The sequence below is a fragment of the Hyla sarda genome, chromosome 6 (assembly GCF_029499605.1).
Source record: "Hyla sarda isolate aHylSar1 chromosome 6, aHylSar1.hap1, whole genome shotgun sequence".
Classification (NCBI taxonomy): Eukaryota; Metazoa; Chordata; class Amphibia; order Anura; family Hylidae; genus Hyla; species Hyla sarda.
The window spans coordinates 285,220,594-285,244,501 of NC_079194.1; the positions used below are offsets into that span (position 1 = coordinate 285,220,594).

At 44.5% G+C, this 23,908-nt stretch overlaps 1 protein-coding gene and 1 long non-coding RNA gene across 3 annotated transcripts in view; one reads left to right on the top strand and one right to left on the bottom strand.

The window, feature by feature from the left end:
* LOC130277169 (uncharacterized) lies at window positions 1-22,579 on the top strand. Its single transcript, XR_008845385.1, has 4 exons — window positions 1-141; window positions 2,396-2,583; window positions 20,751-20,838; window positions 22,499-22,579. It is a non-coding gene; the product is annotated as an uncharacterized LOC130277169 (long non-coding RNA).
* The window catches only part of WDR74 (WD repeat domain 74), a 21,798-nt gene continuing 11,463 nt past the window's right edge, over window positions 13,574-23,908 (bottom strand). For both annotated transcript variants that reach the window (XM_056527559.1, XM_056527560.1), the window contains exons 6-12: window positions 22,874-23,017; window positions 22,464-22,565; window positions 22,245-22,345; window positions 20,918-20,973; window positions 20,690-20,832; window positions 17,249-17,305; window positions 13,574-13,977 (exon numbers count right to left, since the gene is read on the bottom strand). In XM_056527559.1, coding sequence (XP_056383534.1) covers window positions 13,798-13,977; window positions 17,249-17,305; window positions 20,690-20,832; window positions 20,918-20,973; window positions 22,245-22,345; window positions 22,464-22,565; window positions 22,874-23,017 — 783 coding nt within the window. In that variant the 3' untranslated portion in view covers window positions 13,574-13,797. The remainder of the gene's footprint in view (window positions 13,978-17,248; window positions 17,306-20,689; window positions 20,833-20,917; window positions 20,974-22,244; window positions 22,346-22,463; window positions 22,566-22,873; window positions 23,018-23,908) is intronic.

A 23,908-nucleotide genomic window follows, 5' to 3' on the forward strand; every position in this document is an offset into this window, starting at 1 on the left:
AGTTTTGCAACAGCTGGAGGTTCACAGTTTGAATACCACAAAAATAAAGGACCCAAAATTCTACCACAGAAATTAAAACTCCTTGATATCTGCTCCGGAATGCATTGCCGTCAATGGAGACGTCTCATGTCATAGCGCCAAGTGAGTTGGCGACTGCCGCGCATGGAATGCCCACTCGGAATTTTCTGGAAGGGCCCCGAGGGTCCATGCTCACTACGGAATTTCTGAGAGAAAATATTCCGGTGCAGCAGAGTCCCATTGCTTTCAATGGGATTCTGCTGCACATTGCGCACACTGCGGAATGTTTGCACTTTTGGCGGAATAGATTGACGGCTATGGGGACTGGCAGTGTCGGCGCTAGACACCCTCAAAATTTCTGCCAGGAAAAAAACAAACTGTAGTGTGCAAAGATCACTAGGGCCTTATTGTTTTTAATGGGATTCTGCTACTCTGTGCACACTTCTAAATTTCTACCTGCGGAACGGACGTCCGCCAAATGAATTAAAGGGGAACTCCGCTGTTAAACATCTTATTCGCCCGGAGCTAAGTTTTCTCTTAGGCTGATGACGGGTGGTGCTGGGGCATTGTGACGTCACGCCCCACCTCCCCTGCCTCAATGCAAGTCTATGGAGGGGGCATCACACCCCCTCCCATAGACTTGTATTGAGGCGGCGGGGGTGACATCACGAGAGGGCGGGGCCATGATGTCACGATGCCCCGTTCCCCTGCACCGCCCAGAAAACTTAGCTCCGGGCTGCTGAGGTACCAGGCTTCTGCAGGAGGGATCACTGGGGTCCTTTTGGATAGGGGATAAGATATCTAACAGCGGAGTACCCCTTTAACATGTTCATTCTGGGCAGAATTCAGCGGTTTAATCCCATAGAAGTCAATACACAGGATAGGGGATAAGTATTAGATCGCGGGGGTCCGACCACTGGGGCCCCCTGCAGCTGTCACAACCCCTGCCTGAAATAGAGGTCGCCACACCCTCCTCCCATATTTTTATGGTAGAGCCTATATGGAGGAGGGGGTGTGGTGGCCCCTGCCTCGGTCGGGTGTCCACAAATCTTTAAAAAGAGTGGCAGATTCAGTTCAGAGCGGACAAGCTGAATTTTAGCAGTGTGGACGGGCCCTAAGATGATCATGGGAGGGTCCCCTGCATTCAGTTGTTAGAGTAATGCAGCTTAAAGGGGTACTCCACTGCCCTAGCGTCCAGAACATTTTGTTCCGAACGCTGGGTGCGGGCTGCGGGGGTCGTGACGTCATGGCCATGCCCCTCATGATGTCACGCAACGCCCCCTCAGTGCAAGTCTATGGAATGGGGCGTGGCAACTGCCACACCCCCTTCCATAGACTTGCACTGAGGGGGGCGTTGCGTGACATCACGAAGGCTTGGACGTGACGTCACCACCCCCGCACCCAGCATTCGGAACAAAATGTTCTGGACGCTAGGGCAGTGGAGTACCCCTTTAAGATCGCCATGTTGCGCTGAAGGAACCATGTTACATTGCAGCTAATGTAAGTGAATGGGGTCGCCCTCCGGTGACCAGATTCTGACAGTCACAAGTGATTTACTAGGATACGATTTGTTGCGACTGTTGGGTTTCAGTAGCTTGAGGGTCATTTGCATCTGCCGAACGTATTATTAAAATGGATGGCTTAAAGGGGTACTCCAGTGGAAAACTTTTTTTTTTTTTTTAATCAACTGGTGCCAGAAAGTTAAACAAATGTAATTTACTTCTATTAAAAAAAATCTTAATCCTTACAGTACTTATTAGCTGCTGAATACTACAGAGGAGATTCTTTTCTTTTTGTAACACAGAGCTCTCTGCTGACATCTCTGTCCATTTTAGGAACTGTCCAGAGCAGCATATGTTTGCTATGGGGATTTTCTTCTACTCTGTCCATTTTAGGAACTGTCCAGAGATGTCAGCAGAGAGCACCGTGGTCATGATGTCAGCAGAGAGCTCTGTGTTCCAAAAAGAAAATAATTTAATAATTAAGAACTGTCCAGAGCAGGATAGGTTTGCTATGGGAATATGCTGTCTTGCTCTGGACAGTTCCTAAAATGGACAGAGGTGTCAGTAGAGAGCAATGTGGTCAGACAGAAAGGAAATTTAAAAAGAAAAGCACTTAATGTGGATCATACAGCAGCTAATAGGTACTGGAAGGATTAAGATTTTTTTATTAGAAGTAATTTACAAATCTGTTTATCTTTCTGGCACCAGTTGATTTAAAAAAATAAATAAAAAATTTCCACCGGAGTGCCCCTATAAAAGTGGTATAAAATGTGTTGTAGTCTCTTTTGAGTTGTCCTATACAGATCTACAGTATGTCCCATGATAGCTGTAATTTCTTCATTAAATTGTACGTCTTCAATTATTTCTCGGTTTAGAAGCCCCCTGCCCGAGGCTTGCTGGTATTGAAGAACAGCGGATAGGCACGGCCCCATCTCTATAAATACATATACACACCGCAGAACTTATCGCAGTCATGTGACCAGCATCAGATTAAGAAGAGGTGCTTATTCAGCAGCCAAGTAATTCCCGGCCACCTGTTCACCAACATCAGCCTGTCATCAAGGTATACAATGGTACTGCGATAATCCAAGATAATGTAAGATGTATTAATAGAACCGGGGATTGGTGAAAATTTTAACCCACTGAGGACTTGGCCTATTTTGAATTTTTGGATTTTCATCGCCACCTTAAAAACCATGCAGTATTATTATTTTTTTCATAGACTCAGTTGTATGAGGGCTTCTTGAGTTATATTACAGTGATCCCTCAACTTACAATGGCCTCAACATACAATAGTTTCAACATACAATGGTCTTTTCTAGACCAGCCTAAGTTGAAACCAGACTCAACATACAATGTACAGACAGTCCAGATCTGTGATAAGTGTCAATGGCCGGAAGAACCGACCAATCAGAATGGGCATTTTACTGGTATAACATCTGTATTCCTGAAGTGTATGCACTGACTGGTGTCTGGTAGCGCCCCCTACAGTACAGGGAGGTATTACATGTTCTGTACTCTTTACCTGTATTACTGAAGTGTATGCACTGACTGGTGTCTGGTAGCGCCCCCTACAGTACAGGAGGTATTACATGTTCTGTACACTTTACCTGTGCCAGGGTTAGCTGCTCCTTTGCACACCAGGTGCGGGCGGCTCCATTACTTTTTTAGGACACTGCGTGTACTGTACAGGACCCAAGAAGAAGCTCCTCTCCCCTACATAGACCAGTGTTTCCCAAGCAGGGTGCCCCCAGCTGTTGCAAAACTACAACTCCCAGCATGCCCGGACAGCCTTTGGCTCCCAGCAGATCTGTATTACTTTTATATGTAAGGATTTGCTTTATCTGTATTAGTTATCTACTTATTTTTCTTTAATCCTCACTTTTTCCTATTTTTGGATGACATTTTGGTGGCTTCAGAACCAATTACCAGGTTTCCATAGTTATGGTCTCAACATACAATGGTTTCAACATACAATGGTCATCCTGGAACCGATTAATATTGTAACTTGAGGGACCACTGTATTTGGTGCTATTTTTGGGTACCTGACACTCATTGATAATTTTTTTTTACATAATTCGTTTTTTCTTTTTATTTAAATTTTTTTTTTATTAGTTATGAAATAACAGGTTCAAGGCGAGCAGTAATATAATCATTGGTACGGAGTAAACCTGAAAACAATCTCCATATATGGAGGAACACTCATTGATCATTGACAAAGCAATTACACCAGTGTTTAAAGGGGTACTCCGCTGCTCAGCGTTTGGAACAAACTGTTCCGAACACTGGAGCCGGCGCCGGGAGCTCGTGACGTCATAGACCCGCCTCCCCCATGACATCAAGTCCCGCCCCCTCAATGCAAGTCTATGGGAGGGGGCGTAACAGCAAATGTTTCCCCCTCCCCTTCCCCAATGCAAACATCTTCACTCTCATGTCACCTCGCTACACCCAGAAGGCAGCGGCAGCAGACATTTGCATATTCATAGCGGGAATGGGCTGGATGAGGAATAGTAAGGAGGCAGGGGAGCTTAGCAAGCTGGCTCCCTGCCTCCATTGTGCACAGCTGCGCAAATAGGAACGAAGATATAAACTGACATAACTCAGCAAGTACTTCACTGGTAATGGTGAGTAACCCTTCTTTGTAGAGCTGTTCACCCGCACTATAACCCAGTATATTGGCCGACATTTATCATGGTGTATACCCCTTTTTTTTTCCAATCTATATTTGGCGCAATTTTGGTCCTTTTTTTTTTTTAATACGCCTTTTGGTTTACATATTTCTGCTTATTTTGAGTTGTAATCCACTGTTTTTGGCAATACGCATGATATGGAAGGGTTTTATGAAGTGCGCCTTTATGTGAAAGGGCACAAAAGCACCGAAAAGTCTCTAAACTACACCGGCCCAGACTAAGCTTAGCTTTTTGGTGTATATGAAGAGTGACATTTCAGAAAATGTCTCTCCGACCATTTCATATATTTGGTGTCCCTACACATTACCAGCACACAAAAAAAAAAAGGTGTAGAAAAATGGTTCACTTACACCTTTAATGATAAATGCCCCCATTGGGTTTAGTGTGGGTAAAGAAGCTGTCAGTGAACAAGACGCTGGAGTACCTTGCACTGCCTCTACCAACACTGCAGATTCTGTGGTGCTCGGATGGGGACAGCTGACTGGTTTCGATGCCAGAAGAAAGCCTCCAGCTGATCTGATAAGTATGGCCTAAGCTTAGGATAAGTGCTCGTTCACACTGCCGGCGTGCTCTGCTAAAAGGAAGCGTCGTCAGAAGGACGGGAGTTGAGAATAAAATACTGCATGCCCTAGAGCTGGGCGGTATACCGGTTCATACCGAATGCCGAAATTTGTGCTGCACGATATGAATTTTAACTCATACCGCAATACCGGTTTGGCCCCTCCCCCCTCGGGAATGAATGAATCAGCCCAACGCTGCGCTGTCCCCACATCGGGGAACTAATCCTATGTGATCTGCATGCGCTGTTCTGCCCCCCACCCCCCCCCCCCAATTAATTATTAGCACTGCGCTGTCCCCATCAGGGTACTACTCACATGTAACCCACATGCGCTGCCCTCCTCGTCCTGTTTGTTGCGGCCGCCGATGCTGACACTCTATACCAGTGGTCTCCAATCTGCGGACCTCCAGATGTTGCAAAACTACAACTCCCAGCATGCCCGACGGTGACGGAGAGTGTGGATCCTGGGGAAGAAGACGTCCGGAGCGTCGGGGACGCGGCGACAGCGATGGAGCGACATCCAGGACAGTGGTGACGGGTCTGGAGCGGCGGGGACACGTGTACTACCTCCTATACCAGTGGTCTTCAACCTGCGGACCTCCAGATGTTGTAAAACTACAACTCCCAGCATGCTGTCCGGGCATGCTGGGAGTTGTAGTTTTGCAACATCTGGAGGTCTGCTGGTTGGAGACCACTACTCTATACTGTGCGGTATCCCCTATGCCCGGCCTGCAAAAAATAAAAAAATAAACTTTAACTCACCTCCCGTTCGTCTGGTACCGGCCTCACTTGTTTCCTGGGGACGGGAACGTCGGAGAGCCGTCAGCCTATCACCGGCCGCAGCAATGTTCCGCTTCGGCCGGCGATAGGCTGAGCCCACTGTCATGTAAGAAGCCGGCTTCTTACATGACAGTGGGCTCAGCCTATCGCCGGCCGAGGCGGAACATCGCTGCGGCCGGTGATAGGCTGACGGCTGTCCGACGTTCCCGTCCCAAGGAACAGCGTGAGGCAGACATAGGTGCGTTATAGTTTATTTTCTTTACCTTTTGCAGCCCGGGCATAGTGATACAGCGTACAGTAGAGTGCCAGCGCCGGCAGCCGCAACAAAAAGGAGGACGAGGAGGGCAGTGCATGCGGGTGATATGTGAGTATTTATCCCGATGGGGATGTTGGCTGATAATTAATATAGGGGAGGGGGGGGGGGGGGGACTAGGAAATACTGTTATTTACCATGGAACCACCAAAAGTTAAAAAAATACCATGATACACACATTTGGTCATACTGCCCAGCCCTAGCATGTCCTATATTTTTCTCCATTTAACTCCGATAAAATACTGGATCCCCGATGGCCCCCTCAGGACCCGGTGGTATTAGTTGTCCTCCAACCGGTTCAGGGCTTTGTTTGGTACAAAAATAAAAGAGCTGAACAGACCCTGAATGGCTCGGAGCACAGCAGCAGTGGGAACTTAGCCAGATCATCAGGCTGGTGTCATACGATATATTACCTACAAGCCCAACACGGCTAATGATTTAATCAACAAAACCTACAAAATTAGCCCAAAGATATAGTCAAAAAATTAATCTTTATTAATGTATACAAAAACAGGTAGAAAAAACACCCATAAAATAACCCACCCTTAAAAAAAAAACAACACAAAGCTAAGCAGGATATCACTGGGATATATACAGAAATCGGTATTGCCAATATACAATCTAGCAGATTTAATTTAGTCAGCACATAGGAGAACAATATCTCAAATCAAAACAATACCTAATTGTGACATGCTGACGGCTTCCCAGTGATGATCCTGCAACCTCGACACGTGTTTCGGATGATTCCTTTCTCTAGTGCGTTAAAGGGGTAATCCACTGGCCAGAGTTCAGAACTAAATGTGTTGGCGCTGCAGGGGTCGACCATGCCCCTCATGTCATGGCCACGCCCCTTCAATGCAAGTCTACGGGAGGGGGCGTGATGGCTGTCACGCCCCCTCCCATAGACTTGCATTGAGGGGGGTCGTGGCTGTGACGTCACACAGAGGCGGTGCCAACCCCCGCAGCGCGAACACAGAGTTCGGAACATTTAGTTCTGAACGCTGGCCAGTGGAGTACCCCTTTAAGGTTTTGGGGCTCACTAGAGCTTTGGCACTGGATCAGACAGCTGAGTTTATAGGTTGTTTTATGACAACTTTTTATAGTTATTCTAATGTATAAACCCTTTAGGCTAGCCATACAAATATGATAGGTGCAGCTACAGAAAGAGGGCAAACTGCTGCCAGACATCTCTAGCAACAAATGCGTCATTCCAGCAGACCTCCACATAATATTTTGCACAGATTATTGGTATGTATGTATTCCCGATTGTCTCCACCATGGATAGGATGGGAGATTCTTCTACCCTTTACCATATATAGTGCATGTATATGGGGAATACCTACCTTGTAATTCTTTTCTTTATTGTGATGTGGGTCGGATCTGGAGTGACGCCCATTTATTCTCACCCAGTGGAATTTCTTCTTCCCTTGCGATGTATTTTAGGCTTTTTTTTATTTTTATTCTAATGTATATCAATAAAATATATATATTTTTCTATTGAAATAGGTGACTCAATCCCTCTTTTTTGTAATTACCGTATTTTTCACCCTATAGGACGCACCGGCATATAAGATGCACCCAATTTTAAAGGTGCAAAGTCTAGAAAAAAAAAAAGATTCTGCACCCAACAGTGATCTTCAACCTGCGGACCTCCAGATGTTGCAAAACTACAACTCCCAGCATGCCCGGACAGCCAACGGCTGTCCGGGCATGCTGGGAGTTGTGGTTTTGCAACATCTGGAGGTCCACAGGTTGAAGCCCACTGTTATAGAAGGTAATACTCACGTGTCCCCGCCGATTCAGACCAGTCACCGATGCCCTGGATGTCGCTCCATCGCTGTCACCACGTGACAGGTAAGGTCTCTCCTGGTGTCCTGTAAGCTGTTCGGGACGCCGCGATTTCACCGCGGCAGTCCCGAACAGCCCGACTGAGCAGCTGGCTTACTGTCACTTTGGCTTCAGACGCGGCGGTCAGCTTTGATCACCGCGATCGGTGATGTCCTGTATTAGCCGCGGGTCCCGGCCGTTGATGGCCGCAGGGACCGACCCGATAGGTCTGTATTCGCCGTATAAGACGCACCAACTTTTCCCCCCCAGTTTTGGGGAAGAAAAAGTGCGGCGAAAAATACCGTAATATTTATGTAGGAGTACACAATAGGTCTTATGCATTTTATGCACATGCTGATAAAAATTATATTTGTATATTTAGAAGGTAGAGACTGCACAAGGGCATATTCATTTAATAAATGGCACAGTAGTCAAATCATGTCTAAAGTTCTTTGTCCACCAAGATAGATCTGTTCTAAGATTAAGCACAGGTTATGGCAGCAGCAGAACTAGAAATAGCCAAGAATGTCTTTACATTCAGCATCTCAGATTTTTTAAGGAATCTTAAGATTATCATAAATTTAGACAGGTGATAGACACCTGATAGTTGCAGGAAAGTGAAAAAAAAAAAAAAAAAGAAAGATCATCCATATAAGCAGCAATTTGCATTCTACAGTGGTCATATGAAGACTTTTTATATCAGGATTAGCTTTAAAGGGGTACTCCAGTGGAAAACAATTTTCTTTTAAATCAACTGGTGCCACAAAGTTATACAGATTTGTAAATTACTTCTATTTAAAAATCTTAATCCTTCCAGTACTTATCAGCTGCTGTATGCTCCACAGGAAGTTTTCTTTCTGGAATTCTTTTCAGTCTGACCACAGTGCTCTCTGCTGACACCTCTGTCCATGTCCGGAACTGCCCAGAGTAGGAGCAAATTAACATGGCAAACCTCTCCTGCTCTGGACAGTTCCTGACATGGACAGAGGTGTCAGCAGAGAGCATTGTGGTCAGACAGAAAAGTATTCCAGAAAGAAATACAACTCCTGTGGAGCATACAGCAGCTGATAAGTATTGGAAGGATTAAAGGACAACTATAGGATTGAAAAAGGTATCCCCTATCCTAAGGATAGGGGATAAGTTTCAGATCGCGGGGGGTCCGACTGCTGGGGTCCCCCGCGATCTCCCGTACGGAGCCGCGGCTCTCTGGTTAGAGGGGGCGTGTTGACTACCGCACGAGGCGGCGGCTGACACACGCCCTCCATTTACTGCTATGGGAGAGTCGAAGCGCTGCCTTCTGCAATTTCCGGCTCTCCCATAGCAGTGTATGGAGGGGGCGTGTCAGCCGCCGCCTCGTGCGGTAGTCAACACGCCCCCTCTAACCAGAGAGCCGGGGCCCCGTACAGGAGATCGCGGGGGGGGGGGGGCCCCAGCAGTCGGACCCCCCGCGATCTGAAACTTATCCCCTATCCTTAGGATAGGGGATACATTTTCCAATCCCATAGTTCTCCTTTAAGATTTTTAAATAGAAGTAATTTACAAGTCTGTTTTTTACTTTCTGGGGCCGGACGATTTTATAAAATTACTCTTAGGTTATGTTTAACCAGGTAAATTTCTAAAACAGAATCTACAGGAAGAATTCTTCTCAAATTCTGCAAAATTTACTGCACATTATGATGAATGGGGGATTCCAGAATTTCACGCAGGGCCCCATTGAAGTCAACAGAACTCCAGCCAGAGTCTGTGTGTTGGGCGCACAAAAATTCTGCATAATTTCAAGGCATAATCTGCATTTGTGCAGAATCACAGAAATTCCACTGTGTGAACATAGCCTTAGGGAAGGGTCACATCTGCATTTCACGCAGCGGATGTGCCGGCAGCAGTCACAAAAGGGATTGTAGAGTGAACTCCTGACTGCGGGCAGGTAGCTCTGTGTGTCTGTTATAGTGGAAAACCCGCCACTACGAGCAGACACAGAGCTGCCGCCGGTGCATCTGCAGCGTGAAATACACTGTGGATGTGCACCAGGTGACGCTGCCCTTAGAGAGGTTACCCACGAATAGAAAATCAGAGCCAATTTCTTCCAAAAAACAGCGCCACATCTCTCCTCAGATTGTGTGTGGTATTACAACCTGGCTCCATTCACTTAAATCAGGGATCTCAAACTCCAGATGTTGCAAAACTTCAACTCCCAGCATGCCTGACATGCCCAGACAGCCATTTGCTGCAGCTAGAGATGAGCGAGCTTACAGTAAATTCGATTCGTCACGAACTTCTCGGCTCGGCAGTTGATAACTTTTCCTGCATAAATTATTTCAGCTTTCAGGTGCTCCGGTGGGCTGGAAAAGGTGGATACAGTCCTAGGAGACTCTTTCCTAGGACTGTATCCACCTTTTCCAGCCCACCGGAGCACCTGAAAGCTGAACTAATTTATGCAGGATAAGTCACCAACTGCCGAGCCGAGAAGTTTGTGACGAATCGAATTTACTGTAAGTTCGCTCATCTCTAGCTGCAGCTAATGGCTTTTGGGAATGCTGTGAGTTGGAAGTTTTCCAAACAGTTTCAGACCCCTGACTTAAATGGACCTGAGCTGCAATACCACACAAAACCTGAGGACAGGCGTGGAGCTATTTTTGGAATAAATTAACTATCTCTCTAATCCTGGATAAACAGAAAGGCAGTGTATCCCAACCAGGGCTTCATCCATCTGTTGCAAAACTACAACTCCCAGCATGCCCAGACAGCCAAAGGCTGTCTGGGCATGCTGGGAGTTGTAGTTTTGCAACAGCTAGAGGCACCCGGGTTGAGGAAACTCTGCCTTAAAAGGGAATGTGTCACCATTTTTTAAATAAAATTGAAATCAAGATAAAGCATTTCATTTATGTATTTCATTTAATGTTATTAATAAAGTGTACTGGGGCTGCCATTACTGTAGCCTCCTTGAGGAGCAGTGACCTATCAAGAGACATCAAGTTCTTTACCGCTCGTCAGACACCAACAAAATGTTGACCGTGGAATTTAAAAAAACTACATAAATTCCCTTCCCCTCTCCTTTTGCACATAGACAGAGGAAGAAGGTAGACGGGCGAGGTCTAATTTGCAGCAGCCAGAGAAGTTGCTTGCCTTCACCAGATTCCTCGTGTTAGCTCCCTCTGCTGGTCAACAGTTGGAGATATGACAAGTTATTACATTTTTCATATTTTGTGACAGGTAAATTTTTTTTTAAATATTTGCAAAAAATTTGAAAAAATGAATTTAACCTCTAGGAAAAAAAATAATAATAATAATAATAAAAATACACACATTTGGTGACATTCCCTTTAAGTATTTTTTTTCCCCCATCTATATTTGGCGCAATTTTGGTCCTTTTTTCTGCGCCTTTTTGTTTACACATTTCTGCTGATTTTGATTTGTAATCCACCGATTTTGGCAATACACATGATATGGACGGGTTTTATGAAATGCACCTTTATGTGAAAGGGCACAAAACCACCGAAAAGTCTCTAAACTACACCGGCCCAGACTAAACTTAGCTTTTTGGTGTATGTGAAGAGTGACATTTCAGAAAATGTCTCTCCGACCATTTAATATATTTGGTGTTCCTACACATTACAGCACACAAAAAAAAAGGTGTAAAAAAATGGTTCACTTACACCTATAATGATGAATGATTCAATGTTAAATTTATAAGATCCATTTCTATTCCGTTATTTTTGACGGGAGAAAAAAAAAAAATGCTGCATGCACCGTGATTTTTCCCCTGTCAAAAAAAACCAAAAAACGGAGCAGAAAGCAAACGTGTGCAAACGGGTGATAAAGGATTGTAATAAAGTCCCAATGACATCAATGGGATTATTTTACAGCTCAGCGTATGGAACAAACTGTTCTGAACGCTGGTATTGGCAACGGAAGCTCATGATGTCATAATAGCCCCGCCCACTCATGACATCACCCCCCACCCATAGACTTATATTGAGGGGGCGGGGCGTGACATCACAAGGGGGCAGGGCTATGACATGAGCTCCCGGCGCCGGGTCCAGCGTTCGGAACAGTTTGTTCCGAACGCTAAGCAGCGGAGTACCCCTTTAATCCTTTGAAGTCTTTTTTTCTGCTTTAGTTTTGCTTATGTGCAATTTGTTATTCTAATAAGGGGGAGGGTGATAAATTTGGGGCACATAAGAAAAAAACAAATCACTTCAGAACACCATTTTGTATGATTCCTCCTCTAGATCTTTCCTGCTCAAATAGTCGCAGTTGCGCCTTTTTTAAAGTGCCCACCAAAGGTAGTTATGTAAGCCAGGTCGGACCTGGCTTAGGTTTGCAACATTTTGGAGGGGTTTGCGACTTTTATGCCTACGTGCGACATTGCACTTCATAAAATTGTGACTAGAAATGAGCGAACTTACAGTAAATTCGATTCGTCACAAACTTCTCGGCTCGGCAGTTGATGACTTATCCTGCATAAATTAGTTCAGCTTTCAGGTGCTCCGGTGGGCTGGAAAAGGTGGAGACAGTCCTAGGAAAGAGTCTCCTAGGACTGTATCCACCTTTTCCAGCCCACGGGAGCACCTGAAAGCTGAACTCATTTATGCAGGAAAAGTCAGCAACTGCCGAGCCGAGAAGTTCGTGACGAATTGAATTTACTGTAAGTTCGCTCATCTCTAATTGTGACCTCTGCAAAGTTAAAACTCAAAGTGTCTCAGACAAAACTGTTTGCTACTGTCTGCGTAGCCACAAAAGTTGCAAAGAAAGCACTTGTGTACACGTGCGACATCTTGTGCACCCGTAGTCAACCAAATAAAAGCTCTAGACGCAATGATAATCTTCCCCCTATATATTTGCTTTTCTCAAGATCATGTCAGACAGCAGATCTCTCATAGAGACAGGGTCATGTGTAGGCAAGACAAGCTGAAGACAGGGCCGAATTCCCCTTTCCACCTTTGTGAGCTCTCCGCAGCACTGGAAGCTCCGAGTGTGAAGAGTTACGACCACGGGGCCGGAGTATGATGTCACGACTCCGCCCTCAATGAAACTCTATGGGAGGGGTCATGACGGCCCAGTGGTCGTAACGTTTCACACTTTGAGCCTCCAGCGCTGCAGAGAGCTCACAAAGGTGGGTGTGGAATGAAAGATTGCGGGGGTCCCGCGATCAGACATCTTATCCCCTATCCTTTGGATAGCAGATAAGATGTCTTAGGGCCGGAGTACATCTTTAAGAAGAATTAAAAATGTCAGAATAATCAGAGGGCTACACAAATCAATATACCTGGTTATTACAGGTTTATGGACAGAAATGTAGAGGGTAAAAAAAAAGGGAAATACGGGGTGCTCTCTGGCGTAGTAGGTTGGGTACTTGGATGAAGAATAGAAAAGCAAAGGGAGGATGCCCACCACTAAACCTATGTGATGGTACTGACCTCTGGGAGCTGTATGTAGGGTATAGCACAGCTCCAAAGGGGTTATGGGTAAGTGGTGGGATGTTTCAGCTTGCTGCTCGGTGCCCCCTTGTCCGTCGCCCCAAACTGGGTACGGAAGAGACAATATTGTAGAGGGAGTGCAGAAAATGTGGGGGTTCTAGCCTCCGAGCGCTACTGTGGTGGTAAAATTAAGCGAAGATGCCAATGGTAAACAGGATTTTTTTTTATTATGAATAAAACTGCACAACGCATTTCGGCGTGCTCTCACACCTTCCTCAGGTCCACAAAGATAAGTTCATGGTGTCCTGTCTGGGTTCTTCCAGCACACAGGAAGAAATTATCTTTGTGGACCTGAGGAAGGCGCGAGAGCACGACAAAACGTGTTGTCCAGTTGTTACTGTAATTCATAATAAAAAAAAAGTTCCTGTGTACCATTGGCATCTTTGCTTAGTTTTACCACCACAGTAGTGCTCGGAGGCTAGAACCCCCGCATTTTCTGCACTCCCTCTACAAGAAGGTTTATGGACAATGTCAATGACAAATAGCTGGATGTCTCTCATTGTGACAGGTCTTACTCTCCTGTTGTCACATTAATGTTATGAAACAGAAGTCTGTTGTGATTCTGTGAGCAGACCCTGCTGCTCTGGGCACCGCTTATCACCAAAGTATAAAACAAAGTCTGAAACAAAAATTAAACAGTTTTCTTTTTCTTTTTTGATGCCTTTCCTGTTGATCCCCCCTCCACAGTGAGGTCCTGTGTGTCTTTTCTCTTTTGGCCACTGCTTTTGTCTATGACCGTTTCCATAGTGTTCCAGACCTCGTCCTCTTCCTCTTTCACTTCTTCGTCTGCAATTGGGGTCAAGTCTTCTTCCTGAAAGGTCAAGTGTAAAGTTATTCTACTATAAGATTTACTTCTCATACACACTTATATAAAATCTCTAGATTTGCTTACATTTCCACAACATTTGTTATTCTCCATGTTCCCAGTGCTGCAGTGTATTCTACCCCTCCTTTCCGCTTAGCAGTTCAGAGCTCAGTGTAACCCCTTCCTTGCTGACATGCTGCTGTTTCTTTCATTTCTGCTCACACAGCAACTTGCAAACCTAGTGCATCAGTAACCCTTGTCTGCCTTTACATACATCTATAGGAGTGTACAGTGTAAATCAACAAGCACACATTTTCTTTAGCACAATGTAATGGCATAGAAGAGAGAAGTATGAGCTAAGACTGGCAAGAGAAGGAAAATGAAGTGCCGGTATACTACTGGCAGACAGCCCGGCTCTGGCCCCACCCCATGCAATGAAGAGCCTGACAAATAGCTGTAAATTATCGAGGGGGCTCAACAACTGCAGTGATAGCACTAAAATTGTCACCAATCTAACAAAACCAGGCAGATTTCATTAACAACAAAAAAAAAATGTTTGAAATTTACAGGTATGCGCCAAGGGAAGAAAAGTAGCACTACAACTAAGAACCGAGGAAGAAGATTTATTAAACGGAATGTGCCAATTTTTTTTCTTCGAGGTTAAATGTTTTCACATTTTTAAAATATTTTTGAAAATAAAATAATGGTCACAAAATATGAAAAATTAAATTTTTCCCACTGTTGACCAGCAAAGGGAGCTAACATGAGGAATCTGGGGAAGACAAGCAACTTGTGAATAAACTGCTGAAAATCTGGTCTCACTCGTCTACCTCTTTTGTCTTTGTGCATGAGAGGGGGGGGGGGGGGTTAGTTTTTTCAGTTCCACTGTGTGCACCATTTTGTTGGTGTCTAAAGAGTGGCAAAGAACAGACTACTGGATGTCACCTCCAGAGCTTGGACACTGCTATGTTCACACTACGGAATGTCCACATGGAGAATCTCTGTGCTGACATCCCGCAAACTGCTCAGGAATGCGCTGTCTCAGACTGTTATGCATTCCGTGCGGAGTCCGCATTCTTTCTGTGGACGCGGAAAACTGAATTTCCGTGCCGGAAGCATCCACCACAGAAATTCAGACATGTGAAAATAGCCTATGACATGACGTAAAAGCAGAATAGTGAGTGCAGCTCTTGAAGTGACTAGAGGATAAGCAATTATATAACAGCAGATTAACAAGTACAGCCTTGGAGGTGACTGAAGGGTAACACGTTATATAACAGCAGAAAAGTGAGTAGACGTGAATGAAGACGTGGTGTAACATTAGCATACTGACAGCAGGTTTGGAGGTGACTGGAGGATAAAACATTATAGAACAGATCATGTGCTATTCAGAAGCCTGGGAAAGCTGTGTGTGACAGTCAAACCTTGTAGTTATTACAGGGCCACAAGTCATTAGACAGTTTGAATGTTACACACAGCTTTTCTAGGCTTCTGAATGGCACATGATCTGACTAGCACTGACCCATTCCTTGCCATTCAGAAGCTATTGAAAAGTTGAGTGTGACAGTCAGACACTTATGACTCATGGCTCTGTAATGATTACAGGGTCTGACTGTCACACACAGCTTTCCCAGGCACCTGAATGGCTAGAAATGTGTCAGTGCTAAGTAGGTCACGTGCAATTCAGAAGCCTGAGAAAGCTGTGTGTGACAGTCAGACCCTGTAATCAATATAAGGCAATATAGGGCACAGCCTTCTTATACAGGTTCTTACAGACCTGCAGCCGTCCCTGGTGTAAATCTTCCTTAGGCACGGGGTCAGACCTCATACCACATTCCTTTCCCTTCCCATAGCAACAGTTCACGGCCGGGGCCTGCCATGTGATCTGGTACTCATCATGCAGACAGTAAGGGAAGCGCTGTGCTGCAGACACCAGCTACAGGGCCGAACCGGCCGACCCGAACACCCCCTCCCCTCAAGCTGATCCTCCACACTCCCGCTGACTGGAAGCCAAAAGGAGGCACAAAGTCCAGATTCTGAGGCTGCGGGTACTGTCAGGAGGATGTATGGTAGGAGCTCGGCCAGTATATAGAAGAGCCAGCAGGGGAGAATTACAATAGTTCCAGAAGCAGCCGCTGGTGCTTTACGGCAAAGTCTTCCGGACTTCACCAACATGGCGCTGGCTCCTCTTTTGTCACTGTGTTCTGCACAAGTCTGTCATTCTAGTCCCAAATGCTTTTCTTATGAGGCGGTCGGCATCTTAACATTCTTATGGCTAGTGAATGCTGTAAAGCATCTGGGATGGTGTCGTTAAGTGACGCCATCACAGATGCTCTAGGTAATGGCATCCCCCTATGCAAATATTAAAGGGTACCTTTCATCAAAAAAACTTTATTATAGATTAATGTATGCAGAATAACTTTCCAATTGCACGTTATTAAAAAATATGCTTCTTTCTATTTAATTTTCCACTTTGAAAAACTGACCACTAGAGGTCTCCCTACCAGTCCTGGCCACAAGCCCTTTTTATAGATTTCAGACTCATGCTGGAGTCCTAAATCTCAGACTGCAGCTGGGACACAGACAAGCTCAGCACTGATCCCTGCCTGTCAATCAGACAGGCAGGAGCCGGCACTGTGCTCATAGCACAGCAGGGAATACTCCCGACTCTGCCTTACTGCATGCCCTCTTTCATTTTACTATCTGAGCTCCGATCTTTCTTCTCTCTGCACATGCAGTTTTAAACAGAGAGGAGAAGATTCAGAGCTGCCAGCTGAGCTTGTTTGTGTCCCGGCTGCAGTCTGAGATTTAGGACAGTCTGAAATCTATAAAAAGGGCTTTAGGGCAGGACTGGTAAAAAGTGGAAAATTAAATAGAAGCATATTTTTTAATAACAACAGGAAATTGGAAAGTTATTCTGCATACATTGATCTATAATAAAACAAAGTTTTTTTTGATGAAAGGTACCCTTTAAAGATGAATAAAATGTTAAATGAAATATACACCAAACACACAAATGAACTAAACTTATTTTACATAACAATATATATATAAAAGAGTGAGTTTCCCTTTAAGCTGTCTTATAATAAGACTTTGTTGCTAATAGCAACCAAAGCTTAGCTTTCATTTCCCTAATTAAAAGTGTAAAAAAAAATTGCTTGCTATAAGCAACAAAGAGAATCTTACTATAAACCAGCTTGATATGTCTCCCCTCGTATGTTTAACACTATAAAGTAGCAATACAGCATCCTATTATCGTTTGAATTGAAAAGCTTACCTCCCACTTGTCTCGTGAGGTTAGCAGGAGACAGTTTAGCCGTGACTTTAGATACACCTAAAAGAGGCAAAGAAACTGTGATGAAAGGCTTCAAGAAATAAAAAATACTGACAAGATATCCAGAACGCAGTCTGGATTAAAGAAAGAATTGTAAAAAGGGTCCTAAATGCTTAAAAAAGTAGCAATTACTTAAAGGGGTACTCTGCACCCCTAGACATCTTATCCCCTATCCAAAGGATAGGGGATAAGATGTCAGATCGCCGGGGTCCCGCTGCTGGGGATCCCCGGGATCTCGGCTGCAGCACCCACCTGTACGGCTTCCACCTCACACCGGCAACGCTGGAGGCTTCGGATCCCGACCACAATGGCGGAAGAATGTGGCGTCACAACTCTGCCCCGTGTGATGTCATGCCCCGCCCCCTCAATGCAGCAAGTCTATGGGAGGGGGCGTGACAGACCCCCCATAGACCTGCATTGAGGGGGCGGGACGTGACGTTACACAGGGCAGAGTTGTGACGCCACGCTCTTCCGCCATTGTGGTCGGGATCCGAAGCCTCCAGCGTTGCCGGTGTGAGGTGGAAGCTGCAGCCGAGATCCCGGGGGTCCCCAGCAGCTGGACCCCGGCGATCTGACATCTTAACCCCTATCCTTTCGATAGGGGATAAGATGTCTAGGTGTGCGGAGTACCCCTTTAATGGTTAGACAGGAGTCACTTGCCGCACTGTGGACATCATAGCTTTGGTCACAGGGCAGTGATGCCCGGAATACAGCACAGTATCAGTAAAGTGAGGTCTGCGCCTAAAGATAGGCCCGTGTGCAGAATGAAGAGGTGAGTAACGGCCACTTTGCTATTTTAATGCATAAAGGGGTTGTTTAAAATAACATAAAAACCCCTAAGGGGGACAAATACCCATCCTATAGAATGTCTTATTCCTGGATAATTATTCTAAGGCAGTGGCGTCCAAACTGTGGCCCTCCAGTTGTTGCAAAACTACAACTCCCAGTATGCTGGAAGTTGTAGTTTTGCAACAGCTTGGACACCACCGTTCTAAGGCTAGTAAAATTAAGGGTGTGTCCACACGGCCGTCTGTCCCCATTTTTTTTATCCCCGTTTCGGTTCTGTTCTTGCAGGCTGTAAACGGATTAAAAACAGTTTTTAAAAAATCCCATTCATGTCAATGGGATTTTTTTTTTTTACAATCCGTTTACATCCATTTGTACCCGTCTGCACTCATTTCCGGTTTTTTTGATGGCAGAAAAAAATGGCACATGCAGTATTTTTTAACATACAGTAAATTTAACATTGAAGTCTATGGAAGACGGATGAGCCTTTAATGTCATCCGTTTGCATCAGTTTTTTGATCCGTTTTTACTTCTGAGCATGCTCAGAACCAAAAATAAGTTTTGGGTTTATTAACTGAACAATAACTGATCTAAACGGACAACATTCGTTTACTTCCGTTATTTACTTTTTTTCTATATTTGACGTGAGAAGAACGAGAGGGGTCCAGACGGCCGTGTGAACGCAGCCTAATAAAAGGAGCTGTGCAAATTCTTTAACGTGAACATGCAAAGAAAATTAGGGTTATACAACTATAGCAAGTGTATAGAAGATGAAATACTGTTTCCTACAATCTCCTTGTAGCGTTAACCGAGAGGTGTAAGTGCATTATAATTTGGGGCAAATGGTATATTACTAAACAGCAAGTGGGGTGGGGAGCAGGGCAGAACTAGGCCAGTTCTCTGCCTGTAATCGTGCTCAGCAGCCGAGAGTGACAGGCAGAGGCCTTAAAGTCCTGGCAGCGTGTGACACAGAGGCCTCTGAGAACAATTACAGAGAGAGCAGGGACTAGTTCCATCTAGCTCCCCGCCTCCAGGACTACTGGCTGTTCAGTACTATACACCCCCTGCCACATTATATAGATTTATAACCCAAATCCTTGGTTCCCTTTAAAAAACATGGACAGGCCCTTTTATTAATTTTACTAGACTTAGAATAGTCATCCAGAAATGAAACCTTTTCAACGACGTATATCTGCCCCCCTTTAGGGTTTTATTTACCACAGCAAGACACAGAAGGTATGTTTAAAGGGGTACTCTGGTATAAAAAATAATTTTTTTACATCAACTGATGCCAGAAAGTTAAACAGATTTGTAAATTACTTCTATTAAAAAATCTCAATCCTTCCAGTAATTAGCAACTGTATACTACAGAGGAAATTTTCTTTTTGGAACACAGAGCTCTCTGCTGACATCACAAACACAGTGCTCTCTGCTGACATCTCTGTCCATTTTATGAACTGTCCAGAACAGCATATGTTTGATATGAGAGATTTCCTCCTACTCTGGACAGTTCTTAAAATGGACAGAGATGTCAGCAGAAAGCACTGTGCTCCTGATGTCAGCAGAGAGCTCTGTGTTCTAAAAATTTCCTCTGTAGTATTCAGCAGCTAATAAGTACTGAAAGGATTACAACATTTTTAATATAAGTAATTTATAAATATGTTTAACTTTCTGGCACCAGTTTAAAAAAAAAAAAAATGATAATTAAGTTTTCCACCGGAGTACCCCTTTAAACTAGGGATGTGCAGATACTGCACATTTGCATGAGTACTTTCCCCTTGATACCTGCCCACCGGCAGGTATCACAGAGGTGCCCTGTGCACGCTGCCGAACTGCGTCATAGCCAGGATCTGCAGCTAATGCCGAACATCACCCATCCGGTGAACAGCGGTGATGTCAGGCATTAATCCTTTAGACACCGCAATCAAATTTAATTGTGGTGTCTAAAAGTCCTGAAATGAACTGCCGGTTAGCTCAGGGATGCTGATCGGGATTCACTGCGGAGAAATCGTGGTGTCCCGAACAGCTAAATGGATGGAGAGAGGTCCCTTACCATGCAGTAAGATCCTCGCTCCTTTACTGCAGCCAACCATGCCAGCCAGTGGTAAAGGAGCGCCTATGACACTGATCAATGCTTTGCTATGGCATAGTATTGATCAGTGTATGCAATCTACAGATTGCATGTTCTAGTGTCCTATGGGGACTAAAATAGTGAAAGAAAATTTGAAAAAAAAATCTATAAATACTAATAATAAAAGTGAATTAACCCCTTCCCTAATAAAAGTTTAAATAAAAAAAAAAAAAGCTTTTTTGAATATGAAAAGCCCTTCCTCTAATAACTGAAAACTCCCCCCTTCCTCCCATGGCTACGTTTTGTCCCCTTTACACTCCTACTCTTTTGTTGGACAGAAAAGTTCTGCACAAACTACGGTACATACAAATGTACAGCCCCCCCTCGCACGCACGCACACACACACACAAATGAATGGTTTGGTATCACACACATTTTTTGCTAGTTTCATAAAACATATGGAAATACGTGAATTCCTGTGTGAACACAACCGAACACTATACTGTCCGTTTGCATTTTTTACGCACCTTATGCAACAGTTTCTTGTCATTTAAGCTATGAACTCTTAAGAATCTGTCCAATCCACAGGATGCAACAACAGGCATAGACTTGTGACACTGGAGGGAGCGCACAGAACCCGCATTACCCTTTAGAGCGCACAACAGGCGACCTGGAGGTAAATACATTTCGGATGATCAACAAATAAAGCAAGTATGTAGGTTACAATAGGGTACAATGAGTAAAGCTGGACTTACCTTTCCTCAGATCAATTACACCCATGTTTCCATGAGAGTTTCCAACCACTACAGATCTGTATAGAAAGAGTTACATGGATGTTAATACATTTATTTTACTATAATATGTATTTAATGCTGTGACCTGCTTTACTTAGAATATATATATATTATAATTATAATATTATATATACATACCCTAGATATAGATTATAGACAGAGACAGATAGATACACACACACACTGTATTTATCGGCATATAACACGCATTTTTTAGGCAAAATTTTTTAGCCTAAAGTCTATCTGCATGTTATACACCGATAAGCCGCTGCAGTTCAATGATTTAAAGAGAGCGATTTAAATCGATGAACTGCAGCGGCTTTTGCAGGTCCAGAGACCGCCGTCGCTGCCGGCTTCTCTGTCCCTGCATATCCTGGGGTCCAGAGACTGCCCGCGCCGCTGCCCCATTACCTCCCCCATCCCCCTCGGTTTTTCTGACCCCGCAGAAGCCCCTGTCACTCGTCATTGCGCAGCGCGGACCCGAGCCAGAAGCAGCGCGGACCCGAGCCAGAAGCAGCGCGGACCCGAGCCAGAAGCAGCGCGGACCCGAGCCAGAAGCAGCGCGGACCCAACCCCGGCAACAGGTAATCATAAAACCGGGGATGGGGGAGGCAATGGGGCAGCGGCGCCGATAGCAGGGGGAGAGAAGCGGTGGCAGCAGGGCTCTAGACCCCAGGAAAGGCAGGGGGAGAGAAGCGAGCAGCAACGGCCTCTCTCCCCCTGCTTTTCCTGGGGGCTTCTGCGGGGTCAGAAACAGTGTATCAGGGTATACACATGCACACACACGCACCCTCATTTTACCAAGGATATTTGGATAAAAAACTTTTTTTACCCAAATATCCTTGGTAAAATGAGGGTGCATGTTATGATACACACACACACACACACACACACACACAAAACACACAATGTCCCAAAGAGAGATAGAAAGATACAAAAATATTATAATATATATATATATATATATATATATATATATATACGTCCAAGGAGGAAGACAGCACTAGTCCCTGCTCTTATGCCCGTCATGCTTGACAAAGGCTACACTATAGCCGAAACGTTGCATTGCTGATGACCTAAATAAAGACCACAGCCTTTTTGAAATTGGGAGTCTGCATACTTTTTGCTGTGACCTATACCAATTGGATATATATATATATATATATATTTTTTTTTTTTATTATTATTATTATTATTATTATTATTATTATTATTATTATTATTATTATTATTATTATTATTATTATTATTATTATTATTATATTATAATATAACAAATTTCAATTACCTGCCATCTGGATTGATGCTCAAAGCTGTCAATGGATCCTCCCCAAACAGAACTTCAAGAACTGGTCGTCTTTGTGGGGAGCAGGGATCATATATCCTTACCTGCCAAAGAGCAAAATAAGTCAATTTCAACCTTCCATTCAAAAGGGAACTTTATCTAGTATTGTACCATCTGGTACTGATCTACTTTCTAAGCGTCAGCAAAACTTTACACACTCACCTGATGATAACTTGTGCATGTGACTATTTTTTCAGACTCTGGGATAAAATCCAGATCCCGAATCCATACAGGCACCCGGAGATCCAGCCAGTCGTTCCTCAACTGAAAAGACAGGTAAGTGTGTAGTCTTGTGGGCAACATTTAGTATGTTTAAACTAACAAAAACACCCAAGGTTATTCTTACAAAACAGTGTTTCCCACGTAGTGTGCCTCCAGCTGTTGCAAAACTACAACTCCCAGCATGGCCGGACAGCCGAAGGCTGTCCGGGCATGCTGGGAGTTGTAGTTTTGCAACAGCTGGAGGCACACTTGCTAATGTCAACCTCTGTGGAACAGCAAATTATTCATTTTTGAAGAATCATGAAATATTTGCGATTCGTGTTCTCATGCAAACATCCCACACAACTTACATTCTTCGCTCTGAAGATTGGCTCTTCGGGTCTCTGTAAATCCCAGATTTTTAAGTCATTCTCTTTGCCGCCAGTCCCTACTTTGTGACGCTGGGCATCGCAGAGTCGCATTTTCTCTACTCCGGGACCAACCTGCACCTCCACCTGATAAACACGAAAAAATGCACAAGTATTACACTGACTTCTCCATGTTCCTATTGGGACAGTAAATATGTTTTTGGTACATTAACCCCCCCCCCCCCCCCACAGTTTTGCATGAGCTCTGCTGGTGCTGATGGCAGGGGCACTGTCAATACGCCCTTTATAATGAAGCAGCAGGAGTCCAGCTGTAATACACCTCCTGGGGCCCTGCTGCAAGTTCATTCCCATTGGTTAAACCCTTTACATGCTGCAGTAAAGCGAGTAAGCACCATGTAAAAGGGAATGACAGAGGGAGGGTGGAGCTGCCGAATCCCGGCTGTAATACACGGACAGGACCCTGCTGCTCCTGCTGGAGTCTGTTTCCAGCAGTTAAAGGGGTATTCCAGGAAAAAAAAAAAAAATTATATCAGCTGGCTCCAGAATGTTAAACAGATTTGTAAATTTCTTCTATTAAAAAATCTTAATCCTTCCAATAATTATCAGCTGCTGAAGTTGAGTTGTTCTTTTCTGTCTGGCAACAGTGCTCTCTGCTTGTCTCGGGAACTGCACAGAGTAGAAGAGGTTTGCTATGGGGATTTGCTTTTACTCTGGACAGTTCCCGAGACAGGTGTCATCAGAGAGCACTTAGACAGAAAAGAACAACTCAACTTCAGCAGCTAAAAAGTACTGAAAGGATTAAGATTTTTTTAATACAAGTAATTTACAAACCTGTTTAACTTTCTGGAAAATATATACACAGTGGTCCCTCAACATACGATGGAAATTCGTTCCAAACGACCAATCGTATGTTGAGGGATTCGTGCAATGTAAAGTATAGGAAGTTATACTCACCTGTCCCCGCCGCTCCGGACCGCGTCCTCACCGCTCCCAATGCTGTCCCAGGGGGTCCCGATG